We start from the raw sequence: 26,935 nt of genomic DNA on the forward strand, positions 1-26,935 counted from the left end.
TCTTATGTAGCGTTGACGCGCGCTCGCTGGGCACAGCGACGCTGTGTTAGCAAAACGCGAGCACTCTATAGTCTGACGCCAGGCGCGACCAGCGTCCGTCGGCATGGCCCGACGGCAACCGGCGCGAAATGTGACATGCTGCATTTCGCGCCGATGCGTTACCTAGACAACACTGCATCTACCTCTTTTCGTGACGGAGGGACGCCAGACGTGTTGAAACACGCATGCGTCAAAGCAACGCAGCGCGGCGCGCGCTTGCGAGTATATGGCAGGACCGGCGCCTGGCGTTGCAGCGCCGGCGTGACGCGACGAAATGAACGCCAGAGAGCACGCGCACCACGTCACGTGGAAATGTATTCGTGCCTTAACTGTGGCATGTAGTCATGTTCTCACATGACACGCATCTCATGATTATCATGTTTGCACCAGTCACATACCTTCGTCATCCATTGGCGCCACGTAATACCAAATTTGGCATATGTGAAGATAGGGAAACGGCCGCCAGTGCTTCATCGGTGTGGCATGTAGTCATGTTACCTGACACGTATGTCGTGATTATCATGTTTGGATGAGTCATTTACCTATGTCGTCCATTCGCATCGCGTAATACTGAGTTTGGCACATGTGAAGCTAGTGAAATGACCTCGAGCGCGTCATGAGCGTAGCATGTAGCCATATTGTTACATGACACGCATCTCAGCCGCCTACGACTTTTAGCTCTCCTGGCCGTTTCGATAATAGCATCAATATAAAACTTGGTTTGGCATAACATGACTGTATGAAGAGCATATTTGACTAGTAATAACATCAAAATCATGACATGGATGTCATGAATGTCATGATTTACATTTCATGGTCCTGCAGTTTTTGCGATAATTTCGTTCACATGGCATGTTGCAAAACTGGTATGGTATGACATGATTGCATGGCGAACACAAGTGACAGACCCTAACATAAAAATCATGACATGTGTGTCATGTAACAACATGACTACATGCAACGCTCATGATGAGCTCGCGGCAGTTTCGCTAGCGTCACATATACCAAATTTAGTATTGCAGTACGTGAATGAATGACGAAGGTATGTGACTAGTGCAAACATGATAATCAATGAGATGCGTGTCATGTTGCAACATGACTACATGCCACGATCATGATGTGGTGGTGGCCGTTTCGCTAGCTTCACTTATACCAAATTTGGTATTACGGGACGTGATTGAATGACGAAGGTATGATACTGGTGGAGACATGATAAACATGAGATGCGTGTCATGTAACATCATGACTACAAGCTGCGTTCGCGGCCGTTTCGTTAGCTTCACATGTACCAAACTCGGTATTACGCGACGCGAACGGATAACATAGGTAAATGACACATCCAAACATGATAATCACGACATCGTGCCATGTAACAGCATGACTACATGCGACACTGATGATGCACTCGCGGCCGTTTGCTAGCTTCGCATATGCCAAATTTGGTATTACGTGTCGCCAATGGATGACGAAGGTATGTGACTTTTGGAAACATGACGATCATGAGATGCGTGTCGTGTGAGAACATGACTGCATGCCACAGTCGGGGCGCCAATACAATTCGACATGACGCGGTGCGCGTGCTTGCCGGCGTTCATTTCGTCGCGTCACGTCGGCGTTACCGCGCCAGGCGTCGGTCCTGCCATATACTCGCAGGAGCGCGCCGCGCTGCGTTGCTTTGACGCATGCGCGTTTCAGCGCGTCCGGCGTCCCTCCGTCCCGAAAAGAGGGAGACGCAGTGTTGTCTGGGCAATGCATCGGCGCGAAATGCAGCATGTCGCATTTCGTGCCGGTTGCCGTCGGGCCGCGCCGACGGACGCTGCATGATCGCGCCTTGCGTCAGAGTATATAGAGTGCTCGCGTTTTGCTAACGTTGCGTCACTATGCCCAGCGTGCACGTGCGTCAACATTGAAGTATATTGGGCTCTTCATGATGCGCTCTCGGTCGTTTTGCTAGCGCCATGGCACATATACCAAACTTGGTGTTACGTGACGTCAATGGATGACGAAATATATGACTGGTGCAAACATTATAATCATGACACGCGTGTCATGTAAGAAAGAGCATGGCAACATACCACGCTGATAGCGTGCTCGCAGCCGTTTCGCTAGCTCCACATATACTAAATTTGGTATCGCGTGACGTGAATAGATGACGAAGGTAAACGACACATCCAAACATGATAATCATGACACGGAAGTCATGTACGGCATCATTTACCTCCACCTCGTAACAGTGAGCTGATTTTAAAGTGACATATCCACATTCCTCATTCGTGCTTCGCATATCATCGATTCCCACTGTACGTGGGATCTGCCAATTTTTTGCATACCTAACAATGTACGGCTCTAGTATATCGCAGCTGCTACTTGATTTACTGCTTTCGCTAATGCTAAAGCCCAACTATCTGTGGTTCGGCGGGCAGGTTATCGTGTTCTTGGTCTCTGCCGTGGCTGTGCTGGGATGCGCGTTGGCGATGAACCTGGTCCACATTTACGGGAGACCGGCGATCACGGCCGAGACGGCGAGCACGGGGACGCAGGAGGAGGATTACCTGTCGATGCCGCCAGCCGCCGCCGCCGCGCCGGTACGTGCGGATCCGGCAATGGACCGGGCACCACCTGTCGAGTCGGCGGCGCCTTTGCCGCGCCCTGCAGCCGTGCTGCCAGCCGCCGTCGCGGAGAGTGGCGAGCCCGTAGACATCGCCGCCTTCACGCAGTATGCGGCCGGCGAGGATGACAGCAGCTTCGGCGGCAATGGCACGGTTGGTGTCAAGTCCGTCCTGAAATGGGGGATTTGTGTCTCTAACGTGAGCGATGGTATCCTGTAGGAGTCCACCGAATGGACTGCGATTGCCGATTTCTGTGGGTGCTTGTTTGAAGAACACCCCTTTTTCCCCTCCGAACTTCGTACAATAAAGCTTTGCTGCCAGGTTGGCATGACCTAGTCAGGTGATTGCTCAGCCTTTAGTTGTGTCCCCCAAGGCGATTCGTGAAGTTTTTGCCTTGAATCAAATAGGCCAAATCATATAAATCAAACTACAGAGAGAGAGAGAGAGAGAGAGAGAGAGAGAGCTCTTCCTCCCACTCCCTTCCGTCAATTATAACCTGTCGTAACCCAATAAGAAATAAGTAACCCAATAAGAAATAAAACCCCAATAAGAAATAACCAATAAGAAACCCAATAAGAAATAAACCAATAAGAAAGAGTAACCCAATAAGAAAGAGTAACCCAATAAGAAATAAAAACTTCATTCCAAACAAAATAAGACATGTACGAAAAACGACTCCATGGATAACGCGTGAAATTTTGCATATCAAAAGGAAAATCAAATGGCTAAGACGAGGAGCGGCCGACCGTAATACTATTAGTGCCAACCAAATCGTTCTCAACTCCGCAGTCGCAAACTCAAAGCGTCTGTACTTTGAAAATACTTTGCCAAACTATATCAGAAATGCCCCACAGAAATTTGGCGTTTCCTGTCCAGTAAAAAAAAAAAGACTATAAAACAACTTAACCGTGGTGGCATGCTCCTTGTTGAACCTCTCCATATTGCTGAACATTTTAATGCTCATTTCCAAAGTGTTTTTTCTAAATCGAGTGATCCCATGCCGACAATCCACGTGCCTTCAGCTCCCGATGATGACTTTATATCTTTACCTGGTGTTGTTTCATTGCTCCTTAACCTTAAAACAAAAGCTTCCCCAGGCCCGGACAAATTGCCCAATATTTTTCTTCGTCGTTATGCCGAGATGTTGGCTCAATTTCTGGTTATAATTTTTCGCGCATCTTTTTCAACCGCAATTGTACCTCCTGACTGGAAAATAGCCCGCTTGGTACCCGTCTTCAAAAAAGGTGACCCTGCATGCCCTTGTAATTACAGGCCAATTTCAATGACATCATCGTTTTGCAAACTTCTTGAGCATATCATAGCTAACTACATTCACAAATTTTTACATGACCGTAATTTGCTTTCTTCTGTTCAACATGGTTTTAGAAAAGGTTTCTCTACAGTAACGCAATTAACATCGGTTGTTCACAGTTTTGCCGCCATTCTTGACAAGTCGGGCCAAGTAGATGCTATTTTTCTATATTTCTCCAAAGCTTTTGATGTTGTTTCCCATGTTCACCTTATCAATAAATTACAATCTACTGGTCTTCCTGCATTTATAGTTAACTGGATATCTTCGTACCTGAGTAACCGCAAGCAATTCGTTTCGCATTGATAATGACTGTTCACAATCCCTCCCCGTGTCATCTGGTGTCCCGCAAGGAAGTGTCTTAGGTCCTTTGTTGTTTCTCATATATGTTAACGATATTGTGGATGCAATTACTGGCCCTGTTCAAATAAGGCTGTTTGCAGATGATTGTGTATTATTTAATGAAATAACATGCCGAGAAGACCAATCAGTATTGAATTCCAATCTTGTAATATATATGACGGGTGTACTAAGTGGAATATGAACCTAAATGCCGACAAATCAGTTTTTATGAAAATAACCTATAAGAAAAATTCTCTATCCTTTCCTTACAACCTTTCAGGACAACCTTTGAACGAAGTTACAGAATACAAGTACCTGGGTCTTACCATAACAAACACTTTAAGTTGGAACAAGCACATTTCAGACATTTCTGTGTCATCCTTTCGTAAACTGAGCCTTTTAAGACATAAGCTCAAACATGCTCCTGCAAGTGTTAGAATGCTAGCCTATACATCTATTGTAAGACCTAAATTGGAGTATGCATGTATAATCTGGGACCCTTACACAAAAACTAACATTCATGCACTTGAGATGATTCAGCATAAAGCGGTTTGGTTCGTTTACTCTAAATACCGTTCGAGCGATTCCCCAACCCAACTCATGAGAGACCATAACATACCAACCTTAGAACTAAGACGTAAAATCCAAAGATTAAAATTTCTTTACCTTGTCAAGAATAACAAATTGTCAATGAGACCAGAACAACACATCCAACCACTCACCACTCGCAGAACAAGACACCGGCATGCCGACTCTCTAACGCCCTTCAATGCTAGAACTAACATATTCAAATTCTCCTTTTTCCCGCGCACTGTAACCGAATGGAATAAATTACCAGCATTATTCATAGATAGCATAGACTCAATTGAACATATTGTATCTTGACATGTATTGTTAAAGTGTTAAATGTCTTTCTTATTCATTGTTTGAGTTATGTCCTTATTCTTCGCGCTTTTCATGTTCTTGATCTTCTGTTGTCCTTATTACGAGCTTTGTAAATACGTCCCTCCTGCTTGGGCCCTTCACTGGGCCTGCAGTATTATGTAAATAGGTAAATAAATAAATAAAAGTACCCCCCACTGCCGCCACAGTCCCCATCCAAACACAATTTGCTGCTCTATCTAAATACGTTTTCTCGTTTTCATGTTAAGAAATGTTTTTGCATACTTAGGACAGCTGATTCTGTCATACTGTCGCACGACTGTGACGATGAAGTACGCAGAATGCAAGCTGGTACAGATGAAAACTTTTGACGATGTTGTGTGCATGAAACAAAAAAGTCAAAAGAGCAAGCTATACGCGCAGTGCACTGTCGTCGGCCGTCGGTAAGCTGATGCCGGGTCGATCGAACGCGTCGTCTTCTGTACACATCAGTGATCGAATTAACCTTCCAGCGTCATCTCTGGCGCTTGCGTCAAGCCCGCACAAAACTTTACTATTCGCGTCCTGCGTGCATAATCTCAGCAGAACACGTCAAACAAACACGAATCTTCTGAAGCGTCGTGGTGCGGCCAGCGTCAACATCTGCTGACAGTTTGTGTGCGTGAAACCCGAATAATCAAACAAAATAAGGGCGCGTGGGTATGCGCATATGAGTAAACGTTCGTGTCGTTGATTTTCGTGCAAGAAAGGCAAACTGGGCGTGTAGGTAAGACGCCACCTGACAACTGACAAAAGCGTCTCCGTGCAAGAGCGATAGTGATGCACACACACACACACACACACGGAGCGCCCGAAGCATGAGTCATGTAGACTCTTCCTTTTCTCCGTTGTCATCGTAACACCTTAACATCCAAATCATGCCTGATTTTACGTCTAAGGACGATGATGAAGCATGCTGTGGAAGGCCCGGGAAACGTAGACCATCTTGCGTTCTTTTGCGGACACTGACGTCGTATACAGCACACGGGCCTCGTGCATTCCGCCTTCATCGAAATGCGACCATTGCGACCGTGATCAAACCCACGACCGTCAGGTCAGACGCTGAGAACCGCATACACTGTTCAACCTAGAGGCACGCGCTTTACACTTCAACATATGTTCTTTTTTCTAGTCGAGAAGTCGAATGTACCGGCAGATTGTCCGAGAATTTGAGGCTGCCGCTTAACCACTCATCTTGTATGTCATCGACGTATGTTTGTGCACTGTAAGATTTGTCCTCTTGTTCTTCATTTTTTTCGCGCACCATCGTTCGGATAAGTTACCAACTCGCCCAGCAGTCCGCGCTTTTCAGTTGCAAGACAAGAACGACGAGCTTTGATGATTTTCCAACGTGCATTGTTTACATTAGCCTCGGGAAAGCTCTTGCGTTTCGAACAGAAAGCAGCTATAGCACAGTTTCTTTGCGGAGAAGGCAGGGCGTGACACAGTTCTGCAAGGGTGGAGCCTACGTATTCTCTTCGGGCGTAATCGACTTCATAACCCCGCATAAAGGTCCGCCTTGGTGGTGCAGTATACTAACGGTGTTTGGCGGCTGACCCGAAAGTCGTGGTTTCGATATCGGCTGCGGCGGCTGCATATCGGTGAACGCGGAATGCCGGGAGCCCGTGCACTGTGCAGTGTCAGTGCACGTTAAAAGGACATTTGGCCGAAATTTTCGGCCCCCTACCACCAAGGCGTGTCTCATAATCAAACATCGTTTTGGCAAGTAAAACCCCAGACCTTGTCGTTGTTGTTGTTATTCCACACAAAGCCCTTTCGCACAGCTTTCATCACACGTGGTGGACGCTTAACTGCTTCGATGGTTAGGGCAGTATGTCCGGCAGTATGGCCAGTACTACTGGACTTTTGACAGCCTTGCCCGGACCTTGACCATAACTTCATTGTTTTCTGCAGCCTGTTCGGGCTCTTATCCCTTCGTACAACAGCTTGTCGAGTGTCGCATGTACTGCTGGAACGTGCAGGTCATTCGTATTACGTAGCTTCAGCGCAATGCAACGTCAGCACACCATGTATCATCATTTACTAGCTTGGAAAGGTCTACTTGCGCAGGGTCGACAAGGCCTCAGGTTAATCATATTGGCGGAATAACACCGGCGACTCAGGTCCTTCATCTTCGTTTTGACACTTTTCAGTGCATTGATCACGTTTTTGGGCATGGATGTTCAGGCTATGACAGATAATTTCAGCCAATGTTCTTTTTTTTTCTTTCCACTTAGCCACGTTATTTATGGGAGAACGAAATTGTTATAGGGAGAAGGGGATCTATGAAAGAGCGGACGTCATCTGTATAGGGAACCACTCTTTTTCTTCCTTCGCGAACTTACCTGACGTAAGCTGGGACACAATTAATGATTTCCCTCCAACTCATGCGTATACATTCACAAAGCTTTGTCCAACAGTATTGTACTTAAGAATATGCGTAACAACACTACCTGACCTGCAGTAACTGGATGGTAGCGAACATTGCGTGAAGCCTGTATTCTCGGCAGAATGCTAGTATCAATCTATGGAGCTATGAGATACATAAATGTGCAGACAAGTGACAGAAATATACAATCATTACATGACGTGCTACCTTAGCATTCATAACATACTGATAACATCTGACTTACGTAAAACAGTTTAAGTCTGACTTATATACAACTGTTTGATTACTAAATCGCTTTATGGCTTTTCTCTCAGCATGAAGCATACACGAGTCCAGAGCAATGCCATCGTATGATTATTGCAGATCGCGAGTGACTTGCTTGACCATTTTTAATCCTTTATCAAATACACACATAGCCCAAACAGCATACCTATGCAGTGATGTGTGTTCTCGTTTTATTTCATTTAAAATACATATACAATGTGATAGGCTGGCTATACGGCTGATAATGGTTCTCGTGCAGCAGCAGATGGAGCCCCGCTGCCTGGAGCCCGTCCAGATGACGCTGTGCCCCGTGAACGCGAGTCGGTGGCCGTCTTTCTTCTTCGACGGCCGACACTGCTTGACGCCGGTTAGCGTGCCGCCGCCTGGCTGCCTGGAGGGTACGAACCGCTTCCGCTCTCTGGGCCACTGCCGCGCCGCCTGCCAGGTGAGGACACGCACAGCTTAGAGCGCCGGGTCTGGCTTCTTGCTGGAACCACAGGCGTATGCACACGTGAAGTAGATGAAGGGACGGTGTTGCCTCGTTGACATATAGTCTTAGCTATCCAGTCATTGTTCAAAGTGCAAGTTCACCAAGGTGGCAATCTGGCAACGTTGGTAGTCCATCTTTAAGAACGGTAATACTACTAGTGTGCGTGCGTGCGTGTGTGTGTGCGTATTCATTGTCTAGTGTGCTTTTACCGTTTCAAATGAGCACTGACTCGAATTACAAATATTTTGTGATTGTTGCTCTAAATAAATAAAAAAAAAGACGGGTGTCGAGAGCCCTAAAAGAGATTCGTGTCTGGAAATGCATTGAATATATCGTGGGCATTGAATATTATTAATACAGCTAACCTTGAACCAGCAATTTCGCTTTTGGCATCGAGGGGGCGGCTTCGCAGTGATGTGTCATCACTACAGTCTGACGTCACGGGAATACTGAAACTCGTGACATACTAGCCACAGGTGCCAGTTTGCTGTCATTCGCACGGTGTTCACGTAAACAACGATCGGCGAATCGCCGTCCAGAGAATCGGCAGTGATTTCTGCGTTTTAGGCTGCATTCAAGACGTGATTAGGGAAGGTTGATGGAGCCCCCTCCACCCCTCCCCAATTTACTTTCCGCCGGCTCCCCTTTGCGCCCCCCCCCCCCCGCCAAAGCAAGCATTGTCAAAACAACGTCTATGTTCTCAAACTCTCTCCCCCCCCCTCCTTGAGGAACTCGCTTGTCGTAAGGTGACCGCTCCTCCCCCAGCGAAATATCCTGGCGCCACCCCTGCCATAGAAACATGCCATGTCAGTACCACGCCAAGTCACGTGTCATGCCAAAATCATGTCAGTACTTGTGCAAGGTTATGGTCATGTGCATTCTTCCCGATAATGATGAACAAATACCACTGATGATGCGTAGAAAGAGCTGTTCACTTTCAATTTTTGCCCCCGAAAACCCAGTGACCAAGGACAGGCTTTTTTGGAAAACGCTTTATCACTGCATATTCACTTATGCATCTGCTGTGTTTTTTTTTTCAAATTCGATTCGAACATCAGAGGGTGGCGTCGCTGTCTGACTTGCCCCCCCCCCCCCCCCTTGCTCCCTTCCTTTCTATGAGAATCCTGCTCATAGAATCCTGCGCCAGCCAATGATTGAAATTGTATGATATGGTGCCAGTCATCGAGCCATTTTTCAGTCCCTTTAGTTGTTACTTAGTCTACGTATATTGCGACAGCGGTGTGTTTTGGAGCAGGCACTGCTAAGCTTGCTCTGGCGTGTCTATCGTGGCGGCCAAACCTGTCAAGAATGACGTGGCTCCTATCCCACGCTTAAACGGTGGTCGTATTTGGTGTGCTTTGTTACGGCGAACCTTAGTTTCTCGTACTCGCGCATGCGCTGTTTCTGGTAGGCCTTTTGTTTGCCAATAACTATAGTCTAGAACACCTGTCGAGATTTGTCGTCGTTTTTCTTGGGCTTTCAAAAAATTTGCTTAATAAACTACGATTTGAAACTTGGATTCTCAGATTTCAGATTACTTTATTTCAACATCAATTATGAAACAAATGCTAGGACAGGAGCAAAAAATCTGCTATGTTTTCCACCTCAAGATGGTTAAGCAGTGCTGATATACGGTATATACAGTAGCCCGTCTTTTCTATGATTGATTGATATGCGGGGTTTAACGTCCTGAAACTTCCATATGTTTATGAGAGACGCCGTGGAGGGCTCCGGAAATTTCGACCACCTGGGGTTTTTTGACGTGCCCCCAAATCTGAGCACATGGGCCTGCAACATTTCCGCCTCCATCGGAAATGCAGCCGCCGCAGCCGGGATTCTCTCCCGCGACCTGCTGGTCAGCAGCCGAGTACTACTTTAGCCACTAGACCACTGCAGCGGGGCGTCTTCTCCATGATCGGTTTGCGACAAAGGGACAGCCTAAGTTTCTCGCTCTCGAATGTCATAATTTTGGTGATGTGGTTTGCTTAAGTTTCAAAGATGAATAAATCTAGTGCGGCCTCGTCTTACACTTTCTCTGCACTTCATCGCGAAGTTAAACCTATAATTGCAACGAAATGGGTGAACAATAAATCGAGCAAACAATGGATTGTATGCCTGTCATAAGGACACACGCAACATGCCACAATGCTTTTTTTTGTAGCATAAGTAACGTATTAACATTTTTCTGTGACGTTGTTCTTCATACTAAATTGCATTAGTTAGCATGAGAGATAAATATTGCAGCATACAAACATAGCCGTATTTTTGGTGGCAGAACATCCCAAAGCCTACACGACGCACCACATGCTTTCGCCATACGTGTTGCAACGCATTCGATGTGTGAGTGCTGATCAAAGATTACGTCTAGCATTTTCAAGTCAGCCGCGACGTCGATTCGTTCTAGCAGATCGATAGAATGTGTTTGGATTAGGATTTACGTGGTTTTGGGTGAGTGCAAAAAGAACATTTTTTTTTTCTTGGAGTCAAGTTGTGAAGAATGCTATTCACTCCACAAATATAGCGTTTCGAGAACAGTGTTAGTTTGTTGGGATAAATAATCAGTACTACGTGACTGGAAGAAAAGGCTGGTGTCATCGCGTATGTGGTAAGTTACTATTGCTCACTAAATAATTTATATAGATGTTGGACACTACGGCCCCTAGTATGCTTCCTTGAAGAACACTGGCTTCCAGCTTTAAGGGGTCTGAGTATCGACCTGAGATGCAAACGCATTATATTCTATTCATTAGATAAGATCTGAGAAGATCCCGGGGTAATCCACGGAATCCATAATGTTCAAGCTTTTTTGGTAAAGTAACACGGTTGATCTTGTCGAATGCCTTGAAAATCAATAAATACACTGAATCTTATTTTTTTGTCTTCAAAACCAGTAAAAATACAAATATTTTGTGTTAATAAAGCCAATTCGGTCAATAAGCCCTTACGGAACCCAGATTGCTATGGAGTTAATAGCTGGTATTTTTACAAAACTACACAACTCCTTTACAAATATATTCCAAGCCTTTTGAAAGGACAGGGAGCAGGGAAATTGGCCGATGATTTGACATATAATTTCGGTAACCTGATTTAAACAAAGAAGTTACCTTGGTTTGTTGCATTTTCATCGGGAATACACCAGTAGACAAGCAAATTTTGTATATATATATATATATATATATATATATATATATATATATATATATATATATATATATATATATATATATATATATATATTCAGCAGGAAGTTCAAGGGGTCTGGTACGTATAAAGAACACAAGCGAGTACACGTACGAAAGAGCAATACTTTTATGCCAACGTTTCAGCCGTGGCACGGCCTTCGTCAGGAAAAGGCCGTGCCACGGCTGAAACGTTGGCATAAAAGTATTGCTCTTTCGTACGTGTACTCGCTTGTGTTCTTTATATATATATATATATATATATATATATATATATATATATATGAAAGCAGAGTAACCTACTTCAGATGTCATGGGCTCACAAAACGTCGTGTATACACTAGGTGCTCCGATGAAATTGAGATCACCTGTACTGTGAGTGCTAATTTATAAACTTGTAAGGTGCTGATTGAAGTGACTTGCTAAGTCAACACTCTTTAGCTGCTTCTAATTCTCATTTACCTTAAGCTCTTCATTGCTTTCGCCTCGATTTAGAAGTTTGTTATGTGCCCGCATAACTAAATCAACGTAGAAATGTGTATCACTAAACAATTTTTCTATGTATGCCTTTTTTTCGCATTTTGAAGAAACCTAGTTACAAAGTTACGGTATTTTTTTTTTAAACACAAATATCATCCGGGCTTCTAGAGCGTACAAAGTGACTGTAAAATTTGATTTGCTTTCGAATTAGCTTGAAACACCTTTTTGTTAACCATGACTTGCGTAGCTATCTTGATGTCTTTACCTCTGATAATGTAAAACGACTATAGTGTAGATATTTTATATCATGCGCATTAGTGTATTGTAAGTTTTGTTAGCGTCTCTACACTTAAATACGGGCGCCCAGTCAAAAGCCCCAAGCTGATTTCGAAAATAAATAATTGTTCTTGGATTTATCTCCTGAATTGCGAAAGATTCAAATTCACGCCGTGTTGCTGTGTGTTGTTTCATTTAGAAAACATGTAAATGTACAAATGATTCACCTAAATTGGCAACTATGGTACCAGAGTTCATATTGCTCTAGGCTATTTCAGTAAGGCATGTCACACAAGTGGGTGCTTCTATTGGGTTCGCTGAACTGAAGAGTCGGGGAGTAATGTAAAAGCCTGGGTAATTGAATTCGACTGAAGCAGATTTATATTGCAGTCACCGCCTATATGTTTATGCACAATGTATTTTGATATGCATAACATTGTAGCTGGTATAAGAAGGCTAAAAAAACTTTCACTATTACCATTAGGTGGTCGATACACAAGAGCGAGAACATAGCGTGCACAATGTATTGTTAGCGCTTCATAGTCGCGTGTGGTTTTGGAAAGATTTGCAACCAAGTTACATGAAAGCCTTTCTGACACCATATGCATGACACCTCCACCACGATGGCTTGGTCTACTTAATACGACGTTTTGATAACCTGGCAAAAATATCTTCTGAATAGTATCATGTCTCAGTTATCATTACAATATCAAACTGGAATGTAAAATCAGTAAGAAATTCTTCTATCTGGTCTTGTTTATTACGGGCAGCCTGAGCAGTGAAATGCAGAAAAGCAAGGAAATAGGTGTAGTTAGGATAAACGAGGTTACGTGGTGCAATTATCAGCAAAGAAGAGATAAGACGCGCTGTTTGTTGCTAATAATCACTAGCATATTTTAGATAGATCTGCTTTGCACGCAATCTTAACAACGCCAGACTCTTCAGTTTTCCGGGCGAACACTTTCCCGTCCTTCCCCCCATACAAATCGCCATTTCATTTCTTTCTCCTTTGTAGCTGTCATACCAAGCAGTTGCTTTAATTGAAAGCACAAGTGTGCCTTCAAAAATACTGACTGCTTGGAAGAAAAACCAATATCTTCAGCCACAATTGTTGCCTTTCGTGCTTTTGAATTACTGCGTCGCGTTTCTAGCGATGGTTGAAAGACACGGCAATGTTCTTATCAGTATCAGAGCGGCTGCTGCAAGCGGAGCCCTGGACTAAGGGCCCCCCCACCGCAAGCCAAGTATTTCCGACTACTCGGAGCTTCTCCGCAGAAAATTTCATGTAAATAAATAAATAAATAAATATGTTTTCACCACCTATCAGTATCAGAGTTCCGCACAGGAACGCGATTTGATCGATTTGATTGATTTGTGGGGTTTGGCGTCCCAAAACCACCATATGAGTATGAGAGACGCCGTAGTGGAGGGCTCCGGAAATTTCGACCATTTGCACCCAAATCTGAGCACACGGGCCTACAACATTTTTGCCTCCATCGGAAATGCAGCCGCCGAAGCCGGGATTCGATCCCGCGACGTGCGGGTCAGCAGCCGAGTACCATATCCACTAGACTACCGCTGCGGGGCCAAAAGAAAAAAAATGCATCGCTTCCTAGAAGCGATGCAAGAATACATACATTTCAATGAAAGTAAAAAAACTGAAATAAAAATAAATAAATAAATAAAACGTTGTTACTTCTCGAACTTTCATTTATCTATAGATTCGTCTGTTTTTGTTCTTGATACAAATATTTCCGTAGGCTTCCTACTACGCGGCTTGCTCGCAGATTTCCATAAATTTGTTAAAAATATTGAAATACTGCGAAACACTCTGTACGGCTCATGCGCCGCCTAGATAATGGGTGAATGTGGGCTACTTTATTTGTGCTTATTGCGTAGAAAACGACAACGCATGCGCGATCTCCGAGCAGGGCCAAGGCGCACGTGCCGAGTGCCGCGAGCCAGTGCGCCTGGTGTCGTGCCGGCGGGAGCACGTGAAGCGGAGCTGGTTCTACCCTGCCAACGGCAGCTGCGTCGAGTGGGGCTTCCCGGAGGGCAGCTGCGTCAACGTGCGGCTGCGCCTGTTCCAGAGCATGCAGCAGTGCCTGCTCGACTGCGTGCAGCACGACGCGCCCGCCTGCCGGGAGTACCCCGTCGGCCAGCGATGCGGAGAGTACCAGGCGAGTTTTGAAGCATTTCTCTCCCGCGATGTCTTCTCCTTACAAAGTGTGTCGCAGAAGAAATTCGCTAGTACATGGAAATGAAGTTGAATGTCAGGCATCCAAGTACTATAACTTTGCTTCCAGTCAAAAGGCCCGTGACGTATCGGAAGTCAAGCTTCAGATCTAGCACTTTTGTAGAAGCAACGAGAAGAGCCTCTACCCTCTTTTGAATCTCCACTGTTTTGCATGCAGAAGGTAAATTTGATTTGGACATGGTCAATTGCCATTTCCAGTATACGGTGGTAAGTTGGGTGTGTTGGTACATGATTGATTGATATGTGGGGTTTAGCGTCCCAAAACCACCATATGATTATGAGAGACGCCGTAGTGGAGGGCTCCGGAAATTTCGACCACCTGGGCCCCAAAATCTGAGCCCACGGGCCTACAACATTCCCGCCTCCATCGGAAATGCAGCCGCCACAGCCGGGATTCGATCCCGCAACCTGCGGGGCTGCTGGTACATAATTACGAGATACCGCAGTGCAAGAGATACTCGGACTGGACTAAAGTGACTAGGACGATGCGTTCAAGTTGCAAGTTAAGAGGTCGCCCTTGGCGTCGTTGTTCAGTCTGCTTTTCATACACTGCTGTGCCTCGTAAACTTACCATAACGAGAAAGGGATGAAGTGCAAGCACAGGTTTCTTCTACAGACTAATGTTCCACCTTTCATTCAAGAAAGCAGATATATAAAAAAACACCTACAAATGTTCAAAACGTGACAGAACGTTAACCGATTTATGCGGCGCGTCGCACCTCTCTGTTTAGTTTGTTTTGTGCGCTGCTGGAGTTAGGATAGAATAGCAACACGTCCATCCTAACTCCAGTAGCGAAACGAGACAGAGAGGTGTGACGTGCCGCATAGCTCGATTAACAGCACAATCATAACCTGCTTTCTAAATTTACTTGCACTGCTTCGTAAACTTAGTTGGAAGTTAGAGCTGAATCCGCGTTGATGCCTGTTGGAGGCATCGATGTGCTACTGGTAGACTACTACAGAACGTATAATTTGCCCCAAATATCTTACATTGCTCGTGTTCGGACGTTTTAGACATGGAAATGTTCAAGACTTTTCCTGTAATTCTTGGCTATTAGACCGTTCATTACAAAACTTCGTAGGTTACAGTATCTGTCTTTCTCGTGCTGTCGCAGGTGAACTACCCCGTGTATTCTGCCGCGAACAAGAATGGACGTTTCGAGTGCCTGACGGTAGACCCAGCGGACAGGCTCTGCCTGCTGGGTCCCAACATGTTCCCCAGCTACCGAGCATGCGCACGCGCTTGTCTCGTTTCGTGATAAAGCTTTTTTCGTTTGTTTCGAATTCTTTCGATGACTGCGAACTCCCGAGTTTTCTTGTTTGTATAGCGCGCTCGGGTGTTTCAAAAATGCATTTGTTTTAGAATCGAGTCCTAATAATAAATGCTGAATGCGGCGTTGATTCAGAAACATCGTATGTTTTCTCGCAGGCTACAATTCACGGGGAGAAAATGTGTTGATATTTTGGACACGGTCACTCCAGCCTCTCGTTACGTGTACTAATGACTGTCGGGGTTTAACGTCCCCAAACCACCACATGATTATGAGAGATGCCGTAGTGAAGGGTTTCAGAAATTTCGACCACCTGGGGTTTTTAACGTGCACCTAAATCTAAACACACGGGCCACAAGCTTTTTCGCCTCCATCGAAAATGTGGCTGCCACGGCCGGCAATCGATCAGCAGCTGAGTCACCGTTCCATGCATGCGCTAGTCGCACAACCGCAACGCTCGTGCAGGCACACCTGCCGCACCCAAGCGGAGGGTGAAAGAGCGTTGCCAATTGGCTTAGGGCCGTTCCACGCGCTTCCCGCACAGCCGCAACCCACGTGCCGGGACTCCTACCGCACGCAAGCGGGGACAAATAAGCCAATTAGCGGTGCTCTGTCACCCTCCGCAGCGTCGCCAATTGGCTTATTTGTCCCCCGCTTGCGTGTGGCAGGGGTTCCGGCACGTGCATTGCGGCTGTGCGGGAAGCGTGTGGAACGGCCGCAACGCACGTGTCGGGACTCCTGCCGCATGCAAGCGGAGAACAAATAAGCCAATTGGCGACGCTCTTTTACCCTCCGCTTGAATGCTGCTTGGCAGTGGACGATAGTTTTAGCGCGACAACAGAACAATGACAAAGAGACAAGAAGGACACGAACGACACGATTATATCGTCATGTCATACCAACTAGCCCAAGCTGCCACACTTCTCAGTTTGCATTGGAGCGAAGGCTACAGAGCCAAATCACGGGCACCCTACCGCCAGTGAAGCCACTAGGCCACCGTGGCGGGTGATGGTCGTGGAAGCTGAATGTGAAATGATCGAATCGTTCCCTATTCACAAACGCGATCGATACGTATTGTAACAAGCATTGCCGCTTGTCACTTTAATCACAGGCTCGGCAAAGTGGGAAGGCGAAATGTGAAGTCAAATTGTCTCGGGCGTTAATTGCTGTGGAGAATCGGTAATATCATCGCTTCGGTAGAACGCGTTTTCCGTTGACACGCAATTTGACGCATGACGGCAGTTACCGACTAGATCAGCGACCGTTGCGTGAGAATCGAGTTATTTTTCGGTGCTGCATGCCCATTTGAACGAGTACATCTTTGTTCTTCGGCAAAGCAGTCGCAGGGGGCTCAGATGACGATAAAATTGTACAATGAGCATGAAAGAAGGAACGCGGAGTCACAGGCGCCTGTCTTAAGCCAAGAATGGTCAGTGTTATGAAGTGTGTGATGTATGTATTGCCTGCAAGTTTTCGCAATCCAACCATTTGTAATATGACATTCTGAAATGCCGCTGTTTTCTTCCTGAATCTGTAAAAATGAAGAGTGCTTGGGAAACCACTCGTGAACTTAAATTAAGGTGCGCTTTAACAATGCGCAGCTTACTTCTTCTTTCTATTCATATTGCGGCTGTGACATGTAAAACTCGTATAATGAAATTTTTACGCTACTGAGATATCCACGGTCATGTCTTACGCGACTTGTCTCTCTAATCAAATTATGTTTCTTGTTTAATCCCATGCGCAATCACTGTTTTCTAATCTCTCTACATCACGATACCATTTTAACATCGATTTGCTCGTGACGATGGAAATGTTTTAGCGATTTCAAAGAGCAAACTTCATAAATGAATCATTCATTAAAGTTTAAATCTCCAAAGACAACACGATGAAAGAATGACGCTTCTTTGAGAGCACGTGCCTTCTTTGTAGATATAACCTGATTCGCCGACTCTTGCGTAAATTCGCTTAAACTTTGTCTTCCTAATTATAGCGCCGGCGTTCTACTCCGAGTCCCTATGTTTTTTTTTTCAGTCAAAAGATAAAGTCTGCTCGCGTGCTACCCACACCGATCTCAGACTTGCATTCATACACGACGAGAAAGCAAAAAAATTAAAATAAAAAACAGTATAACATATGCATATAGCCCCGCCTGAAAGCTTAGATTAAGCTTGACAAAGCCCTTATTTGCTCGCGACTCTGGCGCGTAGGTTTTTATGGCAAGTGGGCAGTTAAATTTTAATCATACCTTTTAACGTTCCTGTCGCGCTTGGGATCCAATCTAGTGCGCCTACCGTATATCTTCACTCACTACTTCAGGCCGTTGCCAAGCACCGCTTGTGTAACGCTCGACACTAAAGTGCTGCTGCTGTTGATAACGACTTGAAATAGGGCAGAAAGGTGGGTCAGATTATACGCACCTGGACAATGACACGCGGCTAGGCTCAACGCTGCATGCATTGTGCAGGGGTTTCAGGCTTGACGGATCAACCCTGCACGCAACCGCGCATCAACCAAAGAACCGCCGCGGGGGTCTAGCGTCTAAGGTACTCGGCTGCTGACCCCCAGGTCGCGGGATCGAATCTTGGCTGCGGCGGCTGCATTTCCGACGGAGGCGGAAATGTTGTAGGCCCGTGTGCTCAGATTTGGGTGCACGTTAAAGAATCCCAGGTGGTCGAAATTTCCGGAGCCCTCCATTACGGCGTCTCTCATAATCATATGGTGGTTTTGGCACGTTAAACCCCACATATCAATCAAACCCCACATATCAATCATGAATATTTGTTAACTGAAAATAATGTCATTTCGTTTGTTTCTTACTAAGCACGGGCAAGGTATTAAGAGGTCACGAGTAGCGCGACGTAAGCCTGCTATTCCATATGCAGTGTTGTGCCGATGCCTCTGACTGCACCATACCTCTAACACAATTGTCATTTATCAATTGTCATTTACTTATGGTCTAGTGGCTAAAGTAGCCGAGTGCTTTAGCCACTAGACCACCGTGGCGGGTTCCTCTTCATTACGTCAACTACAGCTAATATAGAGCCACTAATATAATATTTATTTATTCATTCATTTATTTATTTATTTTCTTATTTATCGATCGATCAATCAATATTTTACACTCCCTTAATCCCCACTCCACGCGTGGGAACGAGACACAGTCACAAAAAACGTCATGCCATTACTAAATTACCCCAATCTCCTTTCCCTCCGCCTTTTTATTTCTCTTGACAACCAGCATATGCGTGTGCAGGCAGGGTTACCCTTCAGCTGGGGTGAAGGTTTGTCAGAGTGAAATAGTCGCCGTGACAGCGTGACTGAACGGCGTATTGTTGCAGCGCATTTGATAGCATGGTTGCATCTTAGACTGTTCATAGACTCCTCTTCTCGTTAATTATTTCCCTCTCCTTTTCGCCCAGGTACGTCGTCATATTCTCCTTCCTCTCTCTTTTTTAGTCTCTCGTTCTGCTAGAGGTGACACCTAGTATATTTGATAAAGCGCTGTTTGTAAGCAAAGTAAATATTTCTGTCTAGTCCTAGAAACAAAAATCACAGCATATCCACGTAGGGAATGATGAGTTGGGCGAAGCGTCGGTCAGCCCATCCGTGCGTCCGTCCGTCCGCGCGGCCATTCGTGCGTCAATCCGTCTGTCCGTCCGTACTTCTGCGCGTCGGTCTATCCGTCCGCCAGTCTGCTATTCTGTCTGTCCGTCCATCCATGCGTCAATCTAGTGGGCACTCCGAGTACCGCCATCTGCCATCTCGCATCTCCTGTGGTACATACCCGCTCTAGAGCGGGTATGTGCCACCGGTGGCTACATACATACATACATACATACATACATACACACATACATACATACATACATACATACATACATACATACATACATACATACATACATACATACATACATACATACATACATACATACATAGGAGCGACATACCCATGCCCTAAGGAGCTTCGCCCCTAAAAGAAAATTGAAACGTTTGCTATATGCAGCATAGGAGCATAGTCATTAGATGGACATTAGACAGAAAGCGAAGGACGCAAGGCCAGTGGGATTGGTCTAGGCGTACACGTGCATGCAATGTGTGCTATTATCGGTGGAAAAACGGAAACTGCCAGTTCATCCAAGAGGCGCGCGCACATTCAATCAATATGGGCGTAGACGTCGTACGCGCTCGTTCAGGGAAATGAAAAAAAAAACTTCCGCAGATCCCACGTACTTTGGGAATCGACAAATACGCAAAGAATGCGGAGGGAAGGCGACCGTGTTGTAATTTTTTGATTGAGTGAAACGTTATGAAATGACGCTAAATATATCTATAAATATTGCACGCACAAACATTTGTTGAACATCGTGAACTTACAGTGCAACACCAGAAAAAATACAGGACAGGGAAGGAGTAAAAGGGAAAGAAAAGACGGCGCTGATATCACAGCGCCGTCTTTTCTTTCTCTTTTACTCCTTCCCTGTCCTGTATTTTTTCTCGTGTTGCGCTGTAAGTAAGTTCACGATAGATCCTAACCAACTGGCCCAACTTACCGTTTTACTACTATTTGTTGAACAGTTTCAGATGTTTATATAACCAGTTGTTTGCACTTGCGCGACGATGCCAACAGGAACAGGAGTATGAGTAACACCAGAAGCGATAAGCTGGTATGAAGCGCTGGTGCTAGCGAGGATAGTAGCTATGGACACTGCTACATAAATCAACTTCAGCGTAGTGCACCTAATTACAATTGACGTTAACCCGACATGCAGGCTGCATCATAAGAGTTCATATGTAACGTTTATAAAATTAGATAGTAGTTCTGAGACCTAGCGTAACTCCGTGGTGCAATACTTGATTGCTACGCAGAATGCTGGGGTTCTATTCCGGCTGTGACCCTGACATTTATTCTTTTCATTCGTTGGGTCGACGCTGCCGATGCCATCTTTTTCTTAGCGCTCACGCATTAAATTTACCCACGTCTGTTCCCGTCGTTCTTGGTTTGATACAATCTGTCAATCACCTGTGGTACATACCCGCATACCAGTGGCACATAGACGCCCGTGGGTATGTGCCACTGTCGGGAGAAAAAGTGCTTGACAACGTACGCGATGGGGTTGTGACATTATTCATGTCTTTACCAGCGCTACGATAGTTATAGCGCGAGAACAGAACAACGACAAAGAGACAAGAAGAACACGAAGGGCACGAGCGCTTCTTGTCTTTTTGTCGTCGTTCGGTTCTCGCGCTATAACTGTCGTCATGCCATACCAACTAGCCCAAGCTGCGACACTTTACCAGCGCGTATTATTCGTGAAACCATCTTACCCTCTCGTACTAATTTTGGTTGGCGCCAAGTTAAGGGGTTGATCACGAGAACACTCAGACGTAAGCGGCTAGATAGATAGACATATAGATAGATACGTATATATACGCCAAAACTGGTTGCAATACGCAAAGAAGTGCTTTATATTAAAGAAAGAAAATGGCAAACAAAGAAAAACGCATTTTTTGGCCAATTCCCTCGATTGAGTATGAGCCACCCTCCGACTGAAAAGATGACAGGCAGTGACGGCAGGCGAAATATGTCGTAGTGTCTAAATAACGGTAGAAATAACTGCGCTAACAAGAATGGTAACAAGCAAGGGAAACAGTGGACGCAGAGTGACATCGTTGAGGGACGGCACATATTTGAGGCTTAATATATTCCGCTTACCCGTCTTGATACGTCACGAAATCACGCTGCCCACTCCGTCCATGCAAATACCAGAAACCCACATATCCACTTTCATTCTCTTCTCAGTCGATGTATTGATTCTGCCCTGCCCTGTACGAACGATTTCTGCACCTAAAGTGGTTCTGCACAGCCTCTGGAATCGCAGGCACTTCACCTGGCTTCGAATTGCCTCCGTGATCGGCCCACCCATGACCAAAGTACGACGTCTTGTGATGACGTCATCATGTATTGTTAAACCACGTGACGCAACAACGACGTCGCAAGTTCTGGCGATTGTTTATGTCATAATGATGCCATCACGTGCTGTTTTTTCCCTTACTTGACCCGACGCCGCTGGACACCAAGGGTCAGTTTTCGCGTTTGATGAGTAATCTAAGGCTTTCGCCTTAAAATAATTCATTTATTTTCGCAGGAGTATATTCGAATCGTTTCTAAATGTTTACCGTCTAAAGTTACCGAGGCAAATCATCGCTCACAGACTGCAATGGTGACGTCAAAAGAAGTAAGCTCACGAAATGTGGCGTAACAGTGGATTGGGACCTTACGTTTTGTTTCCATGGATTTCTATAGATTTTATATATATATATATATATATATATATATATATATATATATATATATATATATATATATATATATATATATATATATATATATATATATATATAGAGAGAGAGAGAGAGAGAGAGAGAGAGAGTTGCAAAATGAGTTGTAGCAGGGCCTTGTACTTGTGGAACGTTACACGTCCAGTGCTGTGAACCAAATCATTTGTTCCAACATGAAGAATCAGAGTTGTCGTTGAAGATGGCACGAAGTCCAAAAGGCCATGTACGTCACGTATCACAGCGCCAAACTGTGTGATGAACGCACGAGTGCCCTCTCGAAGAGGGTCGAAATGCTGAAACATATACTTCGTTTGGGAGTCGCCAACGACAGTCGTAGAAATTGTCGTCTCCGGAAATTTCCATTTGATCGTTTTCGTTGCCGTCCTGCCAGAATCCATAGGTATTTGGTATTTCTTGAAAGTCTTCATGGATTCGGGTCGAGTTATAAGTCACCAGAAGAAGCGAACGAGAAAACGAAAAACGATGCTTTATTGCCAACGTTACGGCCGGGGACCAGCCTTCGTCAGGGCATACGTGCATATTACACTAACAGGCACTTCTTAAGGACATAGCATGGGGGCCCCCAACTGTGAATAATCACTCTTAGCAATATTGACATACATGTTACCAAAAAGATATTCAGACATGCGCAGCATTTTGTTGATAGCGGAGCAGCAGTGCGCTATACAGAATATGGTAGGGCAAGGTGACTTGAAAACATAGATACAAATAATATGATGGACACTTGTGATATCGCAACATTTGTGAATGAATAGAAACAATAAAAGAAGGCAATGCCATGTTAAGTTACGTTCGTTGTCAATGGAATATACATGAGCATAATATCATCATTGATGTCACAATGTGGTAACAGAGTGTACATGCGTTCTGGTCAACTAACTATTGTGTCACCAATGACACCGCAACGTAATCACGGCAGTGAACAAACGTGTATGTGGGCTACGGCAGTTGATTTATCTGTTTTTCCGGTAAAAACGTAAGCCTCCCTGGGTTCTCGTTTATTCCAGACGCTATGGCGTTAAATTTATGAATAAGAAAAGATTCACGAAGTTCCCTTTCGTAGTGCGATTTAAAACCAGATTCGAGTATTGTGGCAGTTATGTTGTCGAAAGAGTGGCCTGGGGTAGCGAGGTGTTTGGACAGGGGAAGGCTAGGCAGGCACAAGACGTGTGACCTCTGATTATTGAAGCGCAACCGGAAAGCTGTCCCCGTTTGACCAATATATTGGAGGTCACACAATGAGCATTGAAGCGAGTAGATTGCATTGCTCGTGTCGCAGTCAAAATTGCCTTTTATCCAGAGAGTGAAGTTTGACGCAAAGCTCTTAACAATACGCGACGTGGTCATGTGGGGGCACACCTTGCAGCGTGCCTTGTTGCATGGGTGACACCCCACATGGGCTGGCGTTGATATTTTGGATGACGTAAGTATGTCTCGTAGGTTTCTCGATCGGCGGTAAACTGCTCGTGGAGGCTCCGGGAAGACGTCTTTGAGACGTTTGCTCTGCATTAGTATGTTGTAGTGCTTTTTGAGGATCGCGTTAGCATTTGGAATTGACGGAGAATGTGTCAGAATTAAATTGATGTGCTTCCGGTGCGCAGGTCCTTTATTTGATTTTAGAAGCGCTCTTCGGTCCATTGCATCGGCGCGCATGATCGCGTTGTCGATAATCTGAGGCGGGTACTGTTGTACAGTTAGGGCATCACGAAGCTTATCACAGTTTTCAACAAAGTCTGAATTTTCAGAGCACAGCCTTTTGAAACGAAGTGCTTGACTGTAGGGTATACTCGTCTTACAATGTTTTACATGGCTGCTTTTGAAATGAAGGTATCGGTGAGCGTCGGTGGGTTTTCTGTATACTTTAGTAGATAATTTTTCGCCGCAAAGGGATACTGTTACATCCAGGAAACAGATGGATGCCTTCGAGTACGATTGTGACAATGAAATGGATGGATGAACCTTGTTAAAGTCTGCAATGAAAGTCATGAGTTCCGCTTCGCCGTGATGCCAGATAAAAAAAAAATGTCGTCTATAAAACGTTTGTAGTAGTATGGTTGTAGTCTGCACGTTGAAAGAAAATGATTTTCCAATTGGCCCATAAATATATTCGCGTAATTTGGACCAATTTTGGTGCCCATTGAAGTGCCACTAACTTGTACGCATAGTGAACACCGCCGAACTGAAAATTTTTAAGCTCCAGGATGAGTTTTAATGATGTGGCTAATGTACAGCTATCAACAGATTTGTCACATGATGAGTCGTTATAAGCATCCACTACTGCACGAATGCCGTCTTTGTGGGGGCCCCGCCGCGGTGGTCTAGTGGCTAAGGTACTCGGCTGCTGACCCGCAGGTCGCGGGTTCGGATCCCGGCTGCGGCGGCTGCATTTCCGATGGAGGCGGAAATGTTGAAGGCCCGTGTACTCAGATTTGGGTGCACGTTAAAGAACCCCAGGTGGTCTAAATTTCCGGAGTCCTCCACTACGGCGTCTCTCATAATCATCAGTGGTTTTGGGACGTTAAACTCCACATATCAATCAATCTTTGTGGGGAATATTAGTATAAAGTGACGCAACATCTAATGTTACCAGAAATGAGTCAGCAGGTATATTGAGGTCGATGATGTCAGCGAGGAAATGAGAAGTGTCCTTCAGATAGGATGGAAAAGTTGGAGGTAGTATACTAATCAGGCCATCGACATAGCTTGAAATTAGTTCGGTGACAGTGTCAATGCCTGACACTATAGGACGACCGGGGTTATTGGGCTTATGTATTTTAGGCAATAGGTAAAACCTTCCTGGAACAGGGCTCAGTGGGACTAATGAGTACTTTGCTTTATCGGGAAGTTTGTCATCCAGTATTAAATGCTTGATTGTATCAGTAACGATGTCCTTAAATTTTTCGGTGGGGTTTTCACTGAGTCGCTTGTAAAACGTGTCATTATCGAGCTGTCTCTGAGCTTCACAAACGTAGTCCGTTGTGTTCATTATCACGATTGCGCCTCCTTTATCAGCGGGTTTTTATTACAATATCTGTGCGTTCTTGTAAACATTTAACTGCATTCCGTTCTTTGAATGTGAGGTTTCCTTTGAATGAAATGTGGTTCCCATAAGCCTGCAGGATGTCACGCTGAACTGCAGAAATGTACATATCGAGGAATTTATCGCGTTGTGTTGGCGGCGTCCAGTGTTGATGGGAAGACATGTTACTCTTGGATGATGATCGTTTATGGAAGAATTCGCTTAGACTCATACTGCGCGCGAATTCATCTAAGTCTTTTATCAAGTTAAATTCATTGTAGCCGCCAGTAGCTGGACAGAAATTCAAGCCCCGAGCAAGCACACTCATTTCTGAGTCAGATAAAGCCACGTTTGAAACGTTTACTACGTTAGGTCTAGCTGATAGTTTGTCTCGTCTAGAACAGGATGATTCGACGGGAAGGGAATCTTCGTTGGTCAGTGTAATGTGGTCATGCAAAAACTTTTTTGCTTTCTTCTGTTCAATTTCTAATTGCTTTCTCTGTTCGTATTTAACCAGCGAAGCCGATTCAGAGGGATCCAACATACGAACCTTGCGCAACTGTCGTTCACTGTTTAGCAACGCTTTGACAGCAGAATTATAATGGTCGATGATGATGCGCATGAGAGCTAGGGACGCATTCTTTAACGTTTCGTTCCATTTCTCGACGTTGCGTTGTGACATTTGGGAAGTTGCTGGTTTGAGCGAAATCACAAGTCCTTTCGGTACAGTCAAGGCGTTTAGATAGGTGTTTAGCGTAGATGCGTGAAGTTTGTATTTCACACGTTGTTCCACAATTTTTCTAATTCTGAGAAAGTCACGACTCTGAATAGGGTTGGCATAGCTTGAAAGTCACGACTCTATCTGGTTGGCTTCCTTCAGCACAAATTATGACGGTGAAAATTATAGATAGATAGATAGATAGATAGATAGATAGATAGATAGACAGACAGACAGACAGACAGACAGACAGACAGACAGACAGACAGATAGATAGATAGATAGATAGATAGATAGATAGATAGATAGATAGATAGATAGATAGATAGATAGATAGATAGATAGATAGATATTTGATTTCTGACTGGGAGCACAGTTCACCACCCGTTGGGAAGAGGTGGGGAGAAAGAAAAACGGAAGGGCAGTGGTTGCTATGAACGGAAGCCAAAGTGCACAACTGTTCTAGCAAGGGTGATCAGGGACGAGACAAGTGTGGTCTCTTCCGCAAGCGGTCAATCAAGCACCGGAAAGACCGAGACCGATGGCGGGGCGCAAAAAACAGGATGGTCGGGGCGCAGTTTGCTGGCGGGAGGCCGTGTTGGCGGAGCGTACGGCAAGGAAAAATTTGTCCATGGCATGTTCTCGCTTTTGCAACGTGCTACTCCCATAGCATCACAATCGAGCTGATGGTGCTGAGGAGTAAAACAATAACAGGAAGGCATCTATATCACCAAAAAAAGATTCTTAGTAACTTGTTTCACGCAATTGTGCGCTCGTAACCTCTGATGGCCTGGGAAGGGCATTGACGTTTTACGCGAATGTTACGGGAAAAGTTTGAAAACGATTTTTCGAATGATCACTCAAGGGTACTCAAATATTCTAAGCAGCACCTGTAGCTATCTGTTTAGAGTATATTTTTTGTTGTTGCAGGATTCACTGTCATTGCAAGCGTGCGCAAAGGTAAGTATGAGAGGAGTGATCATACGAAGGACACACAGAAGAAAAG

General features: G+C 45.0%; 1 protein-coding gene across 1 annotated transcript in view; it reads left to right on the forward strand.

The window, feature by feature from the left end:
• LOC142767334 (uncharacterized) overlaps positions 1-26,935 on the forward strand; it is a 31,847-nt gene that overhangs the window by 2,350 nt on the left and 2,562 nt on the right. Inside the window, exons 2-6 of the mRNA XM_075868821.1 lie at positions 2,463-2,801; positions 8,133-8,318; positions 14,230-14,478; positions 15,671-15,758; positions 26,860-26,889. Coding sequence (XP_075724936.1) covers positions 2,463-2,801; positions 8,133-8,318; positions 14,230-14,478; positions 15,671-15,758; positions 26,860-26,889 — 892 coding nt within the window. The remainder of the gene's footprint in view (positions 1-2,462; positions 2,802-8,132; positions 8,319-14,229; positions 14,479-15,670; positions 15,759-26,859; positions 26,890-26,935) is intronic.

This window comes from Rhipicephalus microplus, chromosome 1 (genome assembly GCF_043290135.1).
Source record: "Rhipicephalus microplus isolate Deutch F79 chromosome 1, USDA_Rmic, whole genome shotgun sequence".
NCBI classification, from domain to species: domain Eukaryota; kingdom Metazoa; phylum Arthropoda; class Arachnida; order Ixodida; family Ixodidae; genus Rhipicephalus; species Rhipicephalus microplus.